Source organism: Zootoca vivipara, chromosome 15 (genome assembly GCF_965207765.1).
Source record: "Zootoca vivipara chromosome 15, rZooViv2.hap1.1, whole genome shotgun sequence".
Classification (NCBI taxonomy): Eukaryota; Metazoa; Chordata; class Lepidosauria; order Squamata; family Lacertidae; genus Zootoca; species Zootoca vivipara.
In genome coordinates, this window is record NC_142598.1 from 23,761,240 (window position 1) to 23,775,616 (window position 14,377).

A 14,377-nucleotide genomic window follows, 5' to 3' on the forward strand; every position below is an offset into this window, starting at 1 on the left:
TTTTTTGTACGTTTATTTTAGATCCTATCACAATTTATGTGGAAATTGTTTAATTTGGTTGTGTAATTTTTGACATTTTATTTATTGTTTACAACTACTTTTGCTATGTTTGCAATTATATTATTTTTATGTTGTAAGCTGCCTTGAACTGGTTTTAACTATGGAAAGGCAGCATACAAATAAAATGATGTATGTATGCAAATATGGGTGAACTTTCTATCAATGTAAAGTCTGCTCTGGCCCAGTGTGATATAAGAAGCCTATACTAGGAGTTGTAAGTAGAAAGAAGAGCTAAAGGCAAAGTAAAATTCATCCTTGTGTAGAATATAAAAGAATCCCTTGAAGCTAGCAAGAAACTTTGCAGTTTCATATATAAAAAGAACAGAAATCATGTGGAGCCACTGTACCTAAAGGATGGAAAGGAGATTAAAGAGCATTTGTCTTGTTTGTCTCAGTTTTTAATAAAAGAAAATGATACCAAACAAGACCGTGCAGAGGCCTTTTGTCCCCTTCCAACCCAATGATTCTGTGTCTGTTTACTGAATAAAGGAATATAGCATTGACCATAATGAAGCACAACAGTGGTCAAATTCAACATTGTGTCGCTGGACAACACAACTATAAAATCCAGTGCAGCATCTGAATTGAAACAAAATCAAATGAGGGCTGGTAGTGCATTGCGATTCACAGAATCATCAAACCACAGAATTGTAGACTTGGAAGGGACCACAAGGGTCATCTAGTCCAACCCCCTGCAATGCAGGAATCTTTTGCCCAATGCGCCATCAGCAGTTAGAAGTGCGTGCAAGCTGCATGGAGACTGTAAACAGCATGGCACACTTACAACAAAAAGGGCCAAAATAATTCCAAACTGCAAAAGATTTCAAATGCAAAATGATTCTAAATTAAACAAGAAGAAACATATTGGTAAGTTACACAGAAGCCTAATAAGAAGCTGAAGTGGAAGATCTGAGAACTACCCCAAGATGTGCAAGGCTAAAAATAAATTCAATTTGGCAAGAAGACCAATAACAATGTTTTTTTTAAAAAAAATCTGATTTTATTCAGCAAATTTTGAGTGCTTCACCCGCATGATCCCAGTAACTACTACAACTACCCCAGATAGGACAACTTTCATTATTCCAATATCTCAAGAGGAAGCCATGATGTGGGTTCTCCTAAGCAAATTAGGATGTCTGGAGAATGGCTATAGTGGGCTAACTGCTGGGGGTGTCAATGAGGCTGATGGGGTGTAATATTGGCTGTTGCATGTATGATGGTGCAGAAGTGTGTACTCATCATGGTGATTTCATCTGCTGTTAGAAGTGTCTCTGGTTGGTGGGCTGTACCCACCAATGGGCTGCATTTCAAGAGATGATGCAGGTGGATGTTGCTTTTTTCCTCATTGCATTTGTATGTTCTGGTAGTACAAGTTTTCCATTAAGGCCATCTGCCAGATACTTCTTACCCCTCTGAGAGAAAAGCCATTAGCAGCCGCAGCAGCAGCTGCGCCAGCTTCTACCGGTACTGCAAGGCATCACCTGAATAAGGTGAATGAGTGTCCCAAATAGATGGCCTCTTGGCTGCTGCAGGCAAAATACACAGGGAGAGACCACCATTCCACTGAATATGCCCTATTCACATATGCTTGACCTGTATTGGATATGGCAGCCGTTCTGCCAGCACAACAACAGCACGCAAGAAGGATAGCTCAGTTGGTAGAGCATGAGACTCTTAAATTTCAGGGTCATGGGTTTGAGCCCCATGCTAGGCAAAAAAGATTCCTGCATTGCAGGGGGTTGGACTAGACGACCTTTGTGGTCCCTTCCAGCTCTATCATTCTGTGATATATATCGACCCAGCATAAGGTAAGCACAGGACTTGCTCAACCCACTTGGCCTTACTAAATAATACTATCTTGTCTCTTTAAAAGAAGAAACAAACGACAGATGTAAACTATATTAAGCGCAGAAAATATCAGTGCAAATTACTCCTTGATTAAAAACAGGATAGCTCAGTTGGTAGAGCATGGGACTCTTAATCTCAGGGTTATGAGTTCAAGCCCAGCGTAAGGCAAAAGGTTCTTTCACTGCAGGGGTTGGACTAGATGGCGCTTTTGTTCCCTTCCAACTCTATAATTCTAATATTCTAGGCTTTGTGAAGTGTGTAGAGTAATCTGCACAGATACTATTTTTCTGGAATTTGAATTAGTTTTCTGTGTAGAAGTTGTAGATGTCTCAGAAACATTCCTCAGGGGGAGGAAGTCCTCTTGCACGAGTAGACCTCATTCATCATGTACATATGTTGAATTCCAACATACATGTACATATGTTGAAGTTACAAGACTTTCAAGCTTTCAGCGTAAGAAGGTAAACACTTAGTAAACAAAGTTGTAGAATAAATCTTGGAGTATTTACCGTATATTCCGGCGTATAAGACCGACCCGGCGTATAAGACGACCCCCTGACTTTTGAGAAGATTTTCCTGGGTTAAAAAGTAGTCTTATACGCAGGAATATACAGTATTCAATATGCATTCAATACTGACAGGAAGGGTTATAAAGAAAAGTATGAAACCGAGGACTCATGCCTATTCTATAATTCTGTTCATAAGCCACCCATGATTTTGTGCATTTAAGGCCAATAGCTGACAATGTTCCAAAAAATCACAGATGGCAGGAACCAGAGAATCAGGAATATATCTCACCCCGCTCAGCGTCCACTTCTACCTTGGGTATAAGGTCTTTAGAAGAAGCAGACAAGACTAAAAAATAATAATGTCTTATTAAGTCCTTGTTCTGCACAGATCATTACGTTTGTATAACCATGATGTTGCACAGGCCTTCCAAGACAGGCATTTAGCAAGTAAAATGGTTCAAAGTGCAGTTCATCCCATTAGCTACTGATAAATAGAATTCATTAATAGCTGAATTGCTAATCTAAACTGCACCAACAGGGAAATGTAGACATACACATTCAGCATATTCCAATATGTAATATGCCCACATCCTGGCCATATATATATATATGAATAGATTGTGCTCTGGCTGTCTTAAAACAAAGGATGTGAAGATTTAGTTTCTCTTCCTGGGGGCCACAAATTTCAATGTCTTATGCTAACTAAAGAACAAAAGCCAAGGGCCTCTGCTTGATAAAGATCTTCAACATATAAAACTACAGTACAATAAATCAAGTCCAGAACTTAAATAAAAATACACATTAGTAACCAGAATCCCATCAAAGAGGCAGTGAGATCAGTAGGTAACAAAGATATGTGAGGAGTACTAATGAAAGGGAAACTGGGGAAGCAAAGTCATTTGCATCCATGTTTATTTACTGCATAAGATGCTAGAAAGATGGTCACAAGTGAACCATTATTTTCAAGCATTTAATCTTAAAACAGGACAGAGGTGAGAAAGGATGAAGCTTTAGAACTGACAATTTCAAATTTCAATTTCAATGCAACAAGTAACTAGGGTTGGAATGTCATCAATCCAATTTAATAGTTATTTTAAGGACTAAAATATGTTAACACTTGATTTTAATAAATCTGCCTGTCTCCTTGCCAATAGGGTAGTAGCCAATTGTGTACAATTTCAAAGAGAGTCTTCATGAAATAACATGTCCATCAGATAAATTAGTGAAAAGTAAACTTAAGGATATGAAGGCTTTTTATATCGGTAGGAAAAAAATCATTCGCGGGTCGGGGGGGGGGGGGGGGAAATCAGCAGTCTGCAATGGGATGTTTTGCTTCACCAGCCTCTTAAGATTCATTGAGGATGTCAAGAACAAAGACAGTCTTGACATTTTGTGCTTGAGCTTTCAAAGAGACTTTGAGCATTACTAAATGCTCTTAAGCAAATTTAGCAGTTATAGGATAAGGAGGTGGGTGTTGCAAACTAGTAACTAGGTAAGCAAAGCTAAAAGCATGGGATAGGACTACATGAATAGTTTTCACAGTAGAGGGAAGTAAACAGTGAACACTCCAACAACAACAATGTATACTTGGCAAGTGCCAGTTAATGCACAGAATGCAAGCCGGAGTTAACAGCACTGATAGTCAAAGTTTGTAATTGTGTCACCAAATCATTTGGAAAATTTTAAAGCAAACAGAATAACTTAAACAGATTCAACTTCAGCACCAAAAAAATCCTAACTTCACATGTAATACAGATAAAATAAAAATATTGTCCATCAATATTTCTTCATAAGGGTATTTAACCTATTTTAGACATACAGTGGTACCTTGGTTTACAACCATAATCCTTTCCGGAGGTCCGGTTGTAAACCAAAACAGGTTGTAACCCAAGGTGCACTTTCACCAATGGGGCCTCCCAAAAAACCCCTGGTTGTAATCCAAAAAAAGGGGACACACACTTCCGGGTTTGACGTGGTTGTAATCCAAAGCGGTTGCAAACCAAGGTACCACTGTACTCCCCTGAGTCAGAAGGTATGCAGCTTGTGAGTACTCCTTCATCCGTTACCTCTCTGATAACGAAGGTGGCAATGAGCAGTGCCTTTTATCATTTTTGGCAGGTTCATCAGCTGCAGCCTTTTCTGAAGAAGATGAACCTAGTGCCAGTTACCCATGCCCTGGGTACTTCCAGACTCAACAACTGCAATAGTTCTTTGCATGGGGCTGCCTTTTTGAAAACAGAGACATTTCAATTAATGGAAAATGCTGCTGGCATATCCAAGGATCGAGACAAAAAAAGAAAAGAAATGTTGTTCTATCTGTATTCTTTGCCCATTTGTTTCTGGGTTCAATTTAAAGTGCTCATACTAACCTTAAAAACCCTAAACACATTAGGACAGATTACCCCAAAAACCACACCTGCATATCAAAACTGCATACAGCATTTGCAGGAGGATGGAAGATCCAGAACAATTTTATGTCATCTGGTGGAACTTTTATTTCCTTTGCTTCAGGTGTTCAATATTCAACATTCATGCCAGCTAAGGAAACATGGATGTCACTATTTCTGTATTTATTATTTATTGGTTGTTATGTACCGTGTTTCTCCGAAAATAAGACACCGTCTTATATTTATTTTTCCTAAAAAAAAAACCAACTATGGCTTATTTTCAGGGGATGTCTTATTTTTTCCTCCTCCTCCTGCCGCGACAGGCATTGCTGCTGCGCCTATCACTATGTCTTATTTTTGGGGTATGGCTTATAATACTTGAATGCTTAAAAACCCTGCTATGGCTTATTTTATGACTACGTCTTAAAATAGGGGAAACAGGGTATATGGTAGGGACGTGGGTGGTCCTGTGGTCTAAACCACAGAGCCTAGGGCTTGCCGATCGGAAGGTTGGCGGTTCGAATCCCCATGACAGGGTGAGCTCACGTTGTTCAGTCCCAGCTCCTGCCCACCTAGCAGTTCGAAAGCAAAGTGCAAGTAGATAACTAGGTACCGCTCCGGCGGGAAGGTAAATGGCGTTTCCATGCACTGGTCTGGTTCGCCAGAAGTGGCTTAGTCATGCTGGCCACATGACCTTCACCTTCACCTATATGGTACAATGCAAAATCCTGCTACTGCACTTTTGGGTTATTAAAAATGTCAATTAAAAAAAACCCACCTTGGACATCATGCTCTCTGTGCTACTCATACATAAGATCAGATAGGTGGGTCCTTGAGACAGAGCCTCCTCAATGGTAGCACCAAATCCACCATGCTTATCTCCTCCTACTTTCAGATAGTCAGTAAAGCCTTTTAAAATCCCAGGTTGGTTCAATATATGAACTGTTATTTCCTGGAGTTTTTAGCTCGCTTTTTGATAGTTTTAATTGCTGCTGTTATATTGTTATAATGTGTGTTTCTGAAGTTGTTTCATTTTATTACCTTAATGTGTTTTTATACTCCTACTGTAAACTGTTTCTATTGTTTTAACAGAAAAGTGGGTTTTATTAATACAGTGGTATCTCTGGTTGCAAACGGGATCCGTTCCGGAGGCCCATTCGCAACATGAAAAGGCCGCATCCTGAAGCGCTGCATCTGTGCAGGCGCGTGACGTACTTCAGCGCTTCTGCGCATGCGCAAAGCGCAATTTAACGATTCTGCACATGTGTGCACGCCGAACCCAGAAGTAACCCATTTCGGGACTTCTGGGTTCGGCGCATCCGTATCCTGAAAAGACGCATCCTGAAGCAGACGTAACATGAGGTATGATGATACTCTGCTTAGTCTAGGAAATTGATCAGCATTCCTTGATCAGTATTCCTCCTCCTGCTTAGGCACGTGGATAATAAGCTCATATTTCCCCTCATTATATTTCTACACTGGTTTCCAGTCTCCGGTATAACCTCCTTGTCCTTACCTGCAAACCTCTCCATAGCCTTAACCTCCTTTATCTCTGATTTTTACATGTCTATATATGACTGCCCGTGACCTTTGCTCCACCAGCTCCACTACCTGCAGGTGCCCAAGATCCCCTGTTCCTTGAAATTACTTTCTCCCCTGGAACTGCCTTCCAGAAAAACTTCATGGTGCCCTCCCTCTCTTTTCCTTCAAAACCAAGCTTTTCTGTTAAGACTTTGACACGACTCACGATCCCCTCCATAACTCAACCTGAAGCTATGTGAAGAAGTGTGCATGCACACGAAAGCTCATACCTATGACAAACTTAGTTGGTCTCTAAGGTGCTACTGGAAGGATTATTTTGTTTTGTTTTGACTGCGTCAGACCAACATGGCTACCTACCTGTAACTAATCAACCTAAATGTGTATAACTGAAAAAACATTATTCCTTTATTAACCCCTGCCTTCACTTCCACCCCTCACCTCTGTTATTTCATTTTTTTTTAGTTATAGATTGTTTATATACTGTGATGTCAAATGTCAGTGTGGCTTTACAGAGTACAAGAGGGCAAGCAGAGTAAACTGCTTACAATGTCTCCCATCCCCTGCAACAGCCCAATTGTGAGTGCCTATGCACTAGGGGCCAGGGACGGGGGATCCAGACTCTGTTATACACTGTACACAGAATAAATTGAATCAAGTTATTCCTCTTTTTCAGTATATTAGGACAGGGTCAGCACAATCAAAAGGAACCCACTACTTCAAGATGTAGTTTCCATTAACTTAATGATTTTAAAAGAGAATGAGAAGAATTCATGGAGCATCAAGAATCTCACTGATTATGAGCCATGAGAATTAAAAACAAACCTCCTCCTATTCAAAGGCAGTATACCCCTGCTAGCTTGACGCCCTGTTTGTCCCACGGTCATCTGGTTAACTGCTGTTGTAAATAGAATTCTGGATGAGATAGGCTTTTTGCAATTCTCAACATCCATACATTACAGAGACCAATTTGTACAATATTTGGAGCAATACGCAAACCTGCAATGTCACACATTATTACAGACATTGTTTCAAACATGTTATCTACTTATTTCTGGAGTTGTGCATCCTAAGTGCCAAAACCGGGTACCAGCCAAAGAATACCAAAATAAGTGTGGAATCAAGCTAAGTACAAGCCATCCCTACTACAATGCATCCTCCTGAACTCCCACCATCACTGAAGAATGAAGAGAACAATTTCTTTAAAAACAATGGCAATGTCATGATGTAGATCAGAACTATCATAAAACAGAGAATTTGCCTTTCAGATATATACATTTCCTCAACAAATGTTCCCACAAACCTACAGCCAGGATCAAGATTGCTCAGCTGCCATAACCCAAAGAGGGAGCCACAAAAAATATGGTCTGAGCACTGAAAAATATATCAAACACAACTGTTCAGCAAGCAGTTTCACTGAAAGCCAATACAGTACTGTAACTAGTTGCAGAATCAAAGCTTTCCTTTACCAAGCTACCAGCAGGGATCTGAGCAGCCACACTACATAAACTGTCAGCATGCTCTAGCAGGCACTGAGGCCACATCCAATATCAGATCAGCTACAAGTTAAGTAGGCTGGAACTCCAGTTTTGGTTCCCAAGTCCTTGCCACCAGTTAATATACCCCAAACCGTACTCCTGAACAACAGGACCCTGGTAACCCAAGGCTTCTCAGATTATTAACACATAGTTCTCTCAAACAGCTGTCTGATACACAAAAACTTTCTACTGTATTTCCATTTGTCTTCTTACTTGCTTCCTGCTAAGACTCAAACTGTGTGTCCACAGTTTGTGTCCAGATAGCTACTTGTGAGAAAATCAACATTACTCACTGAAGCAGGAGTTACTCAGGTAATTTCACGGCTGATGTAGATTTATTAGAGGACAGAAAGGTCATGGAACTCAGAAGGTGCTAAAACAAGCATTGTAGCCGTGGTTGCATCGTATTTTAGTGTCCTCTCTTATGGACCGACCACAACAAAAACAACAGCCAAAACACTTACACAGCAAACACTAAAACAAGATGCAGCTAAGAATAATATCCATAATTTGCAAAACAACAACACTCCAGATTATCACACTTCTTTCACATTTTTTTAGAGCATCTAGTTTAGGTTGATCCACATTAATTTTTTAAAAAAGTTATCTCTCTTCATCACTGACATCTCATTGCAGGAACTAAAACTGAATTTAAGGCTGCAGCCCTTTGAACATTGAACTGGGGCTTCCAAGTAAAAGTGCACAGAATCAGGCTATAAAACAGCAGAAGTTCCCAAATTACAAGGACATATGCACATGCACCAAGTTGATTGTGTGGTTGCAGAATCTCCCAAGATCCCACACTTAAGCAAATACTTTGAAATCAGCTATTATTACCGTCATTTATAGTAGGAAGTGCTCACACTTTGAAGAGCTGGCACCTACAGGATACATATAAACCTCAGACGTACGGTACTTTGCATCTCTCCGTTATAATTTTAATTAGCACAGCTACAATGGATCTTTATTCCGCTAGAATACCTGAAGCCTGCACACAACTGGATTGCAGCCCTTGAACAACAATGTAAGAACCATTCAGCCTCAAAAGGACAACAGTAAAATAACTTACTAGTCACTATTTTAAAAGCAACAGCTCTGCTGGGTCAGACCAAGGATTCATCTAGTCCACAGTCTGTCCCCCAACAGTATTCAATCAGAGACTTGCAGGAAGCCAACAAGCAGAGCACAAAGGAAACAATACTCCCATATCATTTGGCCCCTAGCAAATGGTATTCAGTGGCTTACTGTCTATGAACAGGGAAGTTCCATGATAGGCATACCTCTCAATGAATTCATCAAATCCCCTAGTAAAGTTATTTAAGCTGTGTTCATTGACACATCTGGCAGCAAATTCCATTAGCTAATGAAATTTCAACTGTCAAAAGGCACTAACCAATAGTAAATATGGAAGACTGGACTTTACATAACACTGAAAAACTATCTTCTATCTTTTACTGTTGGGTTAGTCGTGCCCTTTGATAGTTGGAATTTGCTAATGGAATTTGCTAATGGAGTTCCAACTATCAAAAAGACACGAACCATTAGTAAAAAAAAATGGAAGATTATTTTTCATGTAATTGAAGTTAACACTTTCAGCAACATTTAACATTTAAATACAAAAGTTTTGGTTGTCATAGATTACTTATTCCTCAGTATCATTAATATATACAATCTGCCACCATGACAATGTTCCATATCCATTGGCTGTTAAATTCGTACTTGCTTGTTTAAAAGTTTTACTACATATAACTGCTGCACGTCATCTTATTGCTAATTAACATCACCAGAAAAATGAAAACAAAACAAAATATGGTCCAATAGTCACACATAATTCTTCCTATTACCCACAAACCTTTTCCAAGTTTTCAGTTCCTCTCACTGTTTATTATTGATCATCCATTTACTTCCACATCAACAACAAAAAAGAGTATCAAGTGTAAACTGAACTATTGTCCGTGTTGCCTTCTAAGGTGCTGCAAAATGTGAGTAAACAAAAGGAGGAAGGCAGCATACAATTATATCCAAGAAAGAAAGTTTCAAGTTAGGTGTGGCTAATGTGTGGCCCTCCAGAACTTGGTGAACTACCATTCCCATAAGTGCCACCAGAACTGTAAATGATCAAGGAAGATGGAGGTCTTTGTAGAGCAGGCATCCCCAAACTGTGGCCCTCCAGATGTTTTGGCCTACAACTCCCATGATCCCTAGCTAACAGGACCAGTGGTCAGGGAAGATGGGAACTGTAGTCCAAAACATCTGGAGGGCCAAAGTTTGGGGGTGCCTGTTGTGGAGCAACATCAGGAGGACCACACATTAGACACTTATTTTTTAAGGTGTCATATTGTAAATAGTTATTGTGAATTTATCAGCCCATATGCACCTATGTGCCACAAAGACACTTGAATAGATATATACTTGAATGGTCAGCCAGTGTGGTATATTAGTTAGGGTCAAATTAGGACCTGCGAGACCAGAGTTCAAATTCCCACTTGGCCATGAAGTTCACTGGCTGACCTTGGGCCAGCCACTGCCTCTCAGACTAACCTACCTCACAGGGCTATTGTGGGGATTAAATGAGGAGGGGGAGAACCACATTGGGCAACTTGAAGAAAAAGGCACAACTTTACAGCAAACAAGTATGAAAATGTATATTCAACCACCTTAGAATATCAACCAAGCCCTGGCTTATCTACATCAACAATATTCTCTCTCCCTTAGGTAAGCTTTTCAACTTTACATTATTTTCTGCTCTTCGTGGCTACCACCCATCACAAGCCTTTCTCTGCCATCCAAAGTAAGAATTTCCTGAAGCATATGCTGCAAGTCACACCAACTCTGAAGTGTTCCCAATTTCAACTTCCTCTTCAAAACTCACTTCCTCACATGTCCACACTTCACTTCGGCACAACTCTGTATACACATTTCTCTTACCAAATTAACACATACACAAAGTGCCCCCTGTGCACTCTTCAGGCTTCTGGTACCCATACATTACCCTCCTCGCCAGGCATATATCCCCACTGGTACTGCTGCCAGTTTTTCTCCACCATTTAATCATCGTCCACCCCACCCATAACTTTGACGAGCATGCATCCATTTTCCTTTGGCAATACAGTGCCAAACTACATTTGTCCTCACTCTGCGTTGCCCCCACTTCTTTCCCAACATCCTCTCCTTGCGCATAGCCACCCCTACCTGCCATTCTCCCTTCCTCTTGGTTCACCAAGCCTATACACCAAAATGTAGCTTCCCCCTCCGGCTTCAGTCCCAAACGCTCACTTGCCGTTAACCCTGAAGCCTTATGTACGCTATTCCCACGTGCCCCACAACAACCCCCAACCCTGTCCGGCAATGGAAGCCTGCCCCTAAAACCCACCCTTCCTATTCTCCCTCCAACCCCGCCAAGACGTGGACTTTCCTGCCCCTGCCAGCTGGGCCTTGCTCGCTCACGTCCACTCTTCCCCTCCGTATCAAATCACGCCCGCCATAAAGGCGCAGATCGTCCCGGGAAACGGGGCAGCATTCATTCGCCCCATAACTACTATATCCCCCCCTTAGGGCGGGGCCAAAGCCAGGCCAGGCTCTGAGGCGCCCACAACCGCCTGGGCCTCGTTTTTTTTAGGCCGCAGTTCAGGCCACCTCCTGGTCCGGGACGAAAAGGGAGCCGTAACGGGCACAGGCCCCATGACAATGCAAAGCAACTCCGGCCCGCCCTTCTCCCGCCACCGCCGGCTGCGGCTGCTACCCGAGGCCCGGCTCAGCCGCCGGCTCCGCTGCCGACTTACGAACTACCGCCACCGCCACCCCTCCTAGTGCAGCATCGGCGGCGCCATGATGATCCACCTCTCGCTCTCTCCTTGGCTCCCCTTCCTTCTCCCCATCCCCCGCCCGCCTGGTGTCGCCCAGGCCCGGCCAGCAGCAGCAGCAGCGGCCCCGCACTCACTCACCTTCATGTCGGGACATCCTAGTTCAGAGGAGAAGGCGGCGGCAGCGGCCCGGCCCGGCCCAGCCCAGGCCCGTCCCGGGCTCCAGTTCCCTTCCCCCCCACTTCCCTCCCCACCCACCCACCCCCGGTCTTGGCTGTCCGGCACCGGCTCCGCAGCCTGGGCCCGGGCGAGGCTCGAGGCTCGGCCTAGCCTCTCCCAAGTCACCCCCTCCGAATGCAGGAGGCGGCTCGCTTCGGCGCGGGCGGGCGGAGGGAGGCGAATAGACTCTGGCGGCAGCGGCGCTCGTAGTAGTAGTGATGGTGAGGCCTCTCCGGGATGGGGGCGGCGGCGGCTGCAGTTCCTCCCTCCCCGCCTTCCCGGGAGGCAGCAAGCGGGCGGGTGCCGCCGCCGTGACACGGTGACTCTGTAAGCTCGCTCAGGGCCCCGCCAGCTCCTAGCGCCGCCCTCCCGCCCGACGACGACAGCAGCGGCGGCGGGTCTCGTCGGTCTCCCTGGTCTATTCCCCTCCCCACGTCGTCCGTCGTCGTCGTCGTCCTACCACCACGCTCGGCGGTAACAGCGCCGCCGCCGCTGCCTCTTCCTCCTCCTCCTCCTAGCCCGGCCTGCCTCCCCTTCTCTCTCTGTCTCTCCTCCCGCCCGCCGAGAGGAAGAGGAAATAACACAGCGGGCCAGAGAGGGAGGAAAGAGCCGGCCGGGCAGCTGAGGAGAGGAGGGTTTCGCCTTCCCCTCACGCACCTCAGCCCCGCTCTCGGCTCTCAATCCTTTCCCCTCACAAAACCGGCTTCTTTTCCCTCACAAAACGCGCTTTCCCTCTCTGGGCGGCGACAACAACCGTTCGTTTGAAAAAATAATAATAATAGTGAAGCTGGGCTTCAGCCTTGGAAGACCAGGCCCCACAGCACTCCCCATAGATGTACAGCTTGGGAGATGTGCAGAATTTGGGGGTGGGGGTGGGGAACTCCTACATCGCTTAGGGGTTTTATTTTTACTAGGACTCCGGTCCAAACTCCAAGCTCTGGTTTCTCCTTGCAGTTTTGGGGGTCCCAGCAGCACACACTGGGCTACCACGTTAATTTACATCTCAGGAAGGCATGGTTTGAACACAGTAGGGTTTGTTTCTGAGTAAACCCGGGAGGCTTGGCTTGGAATCAGAGAATGCTTGGAAGGGGACCCTGAGGGTCATCTAGTTCAACCCCCCTGCAATGCAAGGATGTCAGATAAATTAGGCATGGCGGATCGCAATCTAAGTCTTGCCACCTCTTTTGGGAGTCTGTTCCGCTCTTGAACAGCTCTTACTGCCAGAAAGCTCTTCTTGGTGTTTAGTAGGAATCTCCTTTTTCTGGTAGCTTGAATCCATTGGTTCCGTTCGACTTCCAAGGTACGACTGTATTGATATTTTTGCCATAGGAATCTCCATTTTAGTATTGCCCCATTTTTTTATTTGCCATTATTTATTACAAAATAATGTATGTGAGCACTAGAGAACACAAATTACTAAGGTAATATCAATACTAAATAAACATAGATTTTATGTAAGATTAATATGTGGGGGGGGGGGAGCGGCAACAGTGATAGATAAAGTACTTCTTGGGGCCTCGGTCCAGTATACCTGAAGGATCGTCTCCACCTCCATCGTTCTGCCGGGACACTGAGGTCCAGTGCCGAGGGCCTTCTGGTGGTTCCCTCGCTGTGAGAAACAAAGCTACAGGGAACTAGGTAGAGGGCCTTTTCGGTAGTGGCGCCCACCCTGTGGAACACCCTCCCATCAGATGTCAAAGAGAAAAACAACTACCAGACTTTTGGAAGACATCTGAAGGCAGCCCTGCCTGTTTAGGGAGGCTTTTAATGTTTAATAGATTATTGTATTTTATTCTGCTGTTGGAAGCCGCCCAGAGTAGCTGGGGAAGCCCAGCCAGATGGGCGGGGTATAAATATATTATTATGAGTATTATATTATTCTGTTTTAATAGCCCACATCAACTGCTGAAAATGAATAGGTAGTTAAAAAAAGCTTATATATTGGCACATGACCAGAGGCGTATTTAGGTTCCCTTGGGCCCTTGGCAAGATTATCCCCCCACCCGGTCCCTTGCACCCTTGGCAAGGAGATGTTGGCCACCCAAAGCAGCAAAGCAGTCCATGGAGTGATTGGATGGTGGGTGGGCGGGCTCCTAGTCAATCCGAGCCAGAGTGAGAGGCACCATTTTTGCAACCCCCTGGGCCTGCGCCTTTGGTAGGGGCCAATCTAACCAATCCCTAGGTATACCTTTGCACACGAGGGCACCCATCACCTTCCATTCTCCCCATCCTACTTGGAGGCTGCTGGTGTCACTGTGCGTCTGTGGCTGCCCTTGTCACGTACGTCTTGGAGGCCCTTCAAGGGCTGAGGCACGAGGCATCTTTTGATTTATTTACAAATAATTCAAATAGGCTAAATTTACGTATTTTTAGCACCATGCTTTGATTCTTATTGTCCCAGTTTACCCCAAAATTTTCATCGACCCCACTCATTTTTCTTCACACCTCTTAAGACCTGTTACCCATTTCCTGTA

General features: G+C 43.9%; 1 protein-coding gene across 1 annotated transcript in view; it reads right to left on the reverse strand.

The window, feature by feature from the left end:
• The window catches only part of KCMF1 (potassium channel modulatory factor 1), a 40,925-nt gene extending 28,287 nt beyond the window's left edge, over positions 1-12,638 (reverse strand). The window contains exon 1 of the mRNA XM_035097014.3: positions 11,826-12,638. Within this exon, the coding sequence (XP_034952905.1) occupies positions 11,826-11,841 (16 nt within the window). The 5' untranslated portion in view covers positions 11,842-12,638. The remainder of the gene's footprint in view (positions 1-11,825) is intronic.
• Positions 12,639-14,377: the final 1,739 nt, after the last annotated feature.